Consider the following 3,677-nt stretch of genomic DNA (forward strand, 5'->3'; position numbering starts at 1 on the left):
TCTGCCTCCCGAGTGCTGGGATTAAAGGCGTGCGTGAGCCATCTATCTCATCTCTTTCTCTGTCCCTATCTCTATCCATATCTGCTGACCCATTCAGCAACCTTGGTATTCTGCCACCGAATCACTCAAGTAACTGCATGGTCAAAGGATTCAGAAACCCTGGGATCCAGGAGCTGACATGACTCAGTGACAGTTGGATTAACTCCTGGGGCCAGGAGATTTCAGTAACTTCGGAATTTGTCCACTTTGTGACCACAAAAATCTAGTGATTCACAAGTCTCTGCAGCTTTACGCCCAGGATCTGAGTGGAGAGACACACGACCAAAGTCCAGGGGTCCAGGGTCAAAGGGGTTCCTGAACCGACATCTGAAAGGTTTAAGACAGGGGCAAAGTGACTACAGGCAACTAACCTTGCAGAGAGCGCCACTTAGAGGCCTCTCGGAGCTGGTCGCAGGCAGCGCCGCTCTCTGGATTTTGATTGGCGGGTCCTCAGAAGCGTGGACCAATTAAAAGCCTCCTGGTGTCTCCAGCCCCCTCCCAGCTACCTCCTTGGCTAGTGGGACCGCTCCACAACGATCCAATAACAGTGCAGGAGGACCGCGCGCGCGCGCAGACCATTGGCTGCTGCTAGAGGGCGCTGTCAGAGCCGGATTGGCCGGGCTTGAGGACGGAAGCGCAGAGGTCCGGAGCGGCTGGAACCCGGCCGGCTGTCGCGATGCGGGGCGCGAGCCGTGGCGGGGTAGCGGGGACGCTGCTGGCACTGTTGCTGGTGCTCTCGGTGAGGAGCGGTGGCGCGTCCAAGGCCAGCGCCGGGCTCGTGACCTGCGGGTCCGTGCTGAAGCTGCTGAACACCCACCACAAAGTGCGACTGCACTCCCACGACATCAAATACGGATCCGGTGCGCGAGAGTGGTGACTGGGACCGCCAGGGGGGGCGGAGGTTAGCGATCAGGTGGTCCTAGTGGGGTCTGTGGGCTGTCAAGAAGCAGGGTAGTTGCGGCTCTAGACTCGCTTTTCAGGGTCATGGGAGGCAAGCCCGGGGGATTGAGGATGTGGAGGGTCCACTGGGACTTGGGGGTTCGGCGGGGGACTGGGCTGCGGTGAGCCCTTGGGGTGCCTGTCATTAATGGGGACTGTGGGAGAGGAACTTTTTAGGGTTCAAGGAGAGGATCCGGAGATCTGCCATTGACAGAGACCACGGGGTGGGCTGTCCCTCTTCAGGCAGCGGCCAACAGTCGGTAACCGGCGTGGAGGCGTCTGACGATGCCAATAGTTACTGGCGGATTCGCGGCGGCTCCGAGGGCGGGTGCCCGCGCGGGCTCCCAGTGCGTTGTGGGCAAGCAGTGCGCCTCACGCACGTGCTCACCGGCAAGAACCTGCACACGCACCACTTCCCGTCGCCTCTGTCCAACAACCAGGCAAGCCCCTCTCCTAACCCCGCCGAAGCTGCGCGGGCAGGAACCCTAGCGATAGCCGGAGCGATGTAGGGGAGGGGCCCGAAAGGGGACTCAGTCTTCAGCTGCTGTGAAATGGGAGTTTTCTATTCAGAAGTTTATGAAGCTCCCGCTCTGTGTCCTGTCTCTAGAAACTTTCACAGCAGAGTTAGAAGGACTGAGAGAAGTCAGTGCAATTAGCTCCTATTTGGACACAGAGGGACTGACACAGCAGATAAGTAGTAGGACTCGGAAGGGAGGAGGAACTCAGACTGGGGCTGAAAGAGAGTAGGACCTTCCCCCAGCCCTTTCCCTCTGTGGAATAGCACCTGCTAAAGCGTGGGGGTCCCTGTGCCTGGTCTGGGAGGGGCATGAGAAGGAACTGACAGTGCTTTGGGAAAGTTTCTGGGGGGATATATTGGTGATAGGGAGCTTGGCCACCAGTCTGGGAGCTTGGGGGATTTGCCTTCACTAGGTTAGCACAGGAGCCCATGGAGAGGAGGTCTTAGCTCCAGGGACCAGTAGGCACTACATAGACCGATACAAGAGGCTCTATGTGCTGAGCAGTGGTGGCGCCCCCCCCCCCCCTTTAGTTCCAGCACTTGGGAGACAGAGGTAGGCGGGTTTCTGAGTTCTAGGACAGCCTTGTCTACAGAGTGAGTTCCAGGACGGCCAGGGCTACACAGAAATCCTATCACACAAAACAGAAGAGGCTCTGTGCATCTAAAGAAACCTTCAATGAAATGGAAATCTTTGTTTTATGAGACCAGCTCTTGGTAGAGAGAGCTACATGTAGATAGCCCTGGCTGTCCTGGAACTCACTCTGAAGGTCAGGGAAAGAATCAGAGGCCCGGGACACTAGGTGCAAGCATTACTGCTAGCCATGCCGCTCAAGGGACTCTGCCCTCTGTGTGACTGTCCTCCATGCTTCCACTCAGGAGGTGAGTGCTTTTGGGGAAGACGGTGAGGGTGATGACCTGGACCTGTGGACAGTCCGATGTTCTGCGCAACACTGGGAGCGTGAGGCCAGCGTGCGTTTCCAGCATGTGGGCACGTCTGTGTTCCTGTCGGTCACTGGTGAGCAGTATGGTAACCCCATTCGTGGGCAGCACGAGGTGCACGGCATGTCCAGCGCCAATGCTCACAACACATGGAAGGCCATGGAAGGCATCTTCATCAAGCCTGGAGCAGATCTCTCTACGGGTCATGATGAACTCTGAGAGCTGATGGGGAAGGGGAGGGGGCTGGGTAGGGATTCTGCAGGGCCACTTTGTGTAAGACATGCTTGCAGGGCCCTCAAGTGCCTTTATGATTAAAGAATGTTGGTTTGTGATTATATTTGCTGTAACCCCAGCGATGATCTGGAGGTATCAGTCATATCTGTTCAAGTTACCATCTCAATCTCACCTGTCTCTGGGTACTTGTACCTGTTCCTGTTCAAACTTTTTTTTTTTTTTTTTAAATGAGATAGTCTCACTGTGAACCCTGGCTGGCCTAAAATTCACAGAGATCCACCTGCCTCTGCCTCCTGAGTGCTGGGATTAAAGGCGTGTGCCACCACAACTGTTTTTAAAAATCATTTTTTATTACTAGTGTGAGTGCATGTGCTGTGTGTATGTTGTTACCTGTGCCCCACTGCATGCGTGGAAGTCAGAGACCAGTTCTGCCCAGCTGACTCTCATCGTCTACCTTTATGTTGGTTCCAGAGCTCAAACTCAGGTCGCCAGGATTGTGTAGCACACGCTTTGACTGCGGAGCTATCTCAGTGGCCCCAAACTCTTTCTTGATGCATTATAATGTTGTCCATGCATTATAATGCTGCCCTGAAGAGTCACCTCACCTGTCTACCCTACAGTGACCTCTTAGCAATGGACTTCAGTTCCCAGGACTTGAACTTAGGCAAGTTTTCTATTGAGGGGCGTTGGCCCCAGGGTCCCTGCCATCTGGGATGCGGCTCAAGCTCTCCAGTCTTTGCTCTCAGGACCCCACTCTTCAGGTGGTTGCAGCAGTCTTGAGATTTTGCACTCCTTTGATCCCAGTACTTGGGAGGCAGAGGCAGAGGAATCTCTGTGAGTTCAAGGCCAGCCTGATCTACAAAGAAAGTTCTGGGACAGCCAGAGATACACACACACACACACACACACACACACACACACACGAGAGGAGGGGGGGATTTATCTTTGACTGAAGGCCAGTTGCAGATTTTGCCTATCTACTGGAGAGTAATAACTCAGGTTTCCCCAG

General features: G+C 54.9%; 1 protein-coding gene across 1 annotated transcript; it reads left to right on the plus strand.

The window, feature by feature from the left end:
• The first annotated feature begins 661 nt into the window (after window positions 1–661).
• On the plus strand, window positions 662–2,963 carry Sdf2l1 (stromal cell derived factor 2 like 1). Its single transcript, XM_057765241.1, has 3 exons — window positions 662–899; window positions 1,222–1,418; window positions 2,372–2,963. The coding sequence occupies exons 1-3, from the start codon at window positions 716–718 to the stop codon at window positions 2,651–2,653; spliced, it is 663 nt and encodes a 220-aa protein (XP_057621224.1). The 5' UTR covers window positions 662–715; the 3' UTR covers window positions 2,654–2,963.
• Window positions 2,964–3,677: the final 714 nt, after the last annotated feature.

Source organism: Chionomys nivalis, chromosome 3 (assembly GCF_950005125.1).
Source record: "Chionomys nivalis chromosome 3, mChiNiv1.1, whole genome shotgun sequence".
In the NCBI taxonomy this organism is placed as follows: Eukaryota; Metazoa; Chordata; class Mammalia; order Rodentia; family Cricetidae; genus Chionomys; species Chionomys nivalis.

Bases quoted from the DNA above. Each gene is read 5' to 3' on its own strand.
- Sdf2l1 (XM_057765241.1), top strand. From the start codon at position 716: ATGCGGGGCGCGAGCCGTGGCGGGGTAGCGGGGACGCTGCTGGCACTG. The intron at 900-1,221 runs GTGCGCGAGAGT...GTCCCTCTTCAG, and splicing joins CGACATCAAATACGGATCCG to GCAGCGGCCAACAGTCGGTA. The intron at 1,419-2,371 runs GCAAGCCCCTCT...GCTTCCACTCAG, and splicing joins CGCCTCTGTCCAACAACCAG to GAGGTGAGTGCTTTTGGGGA.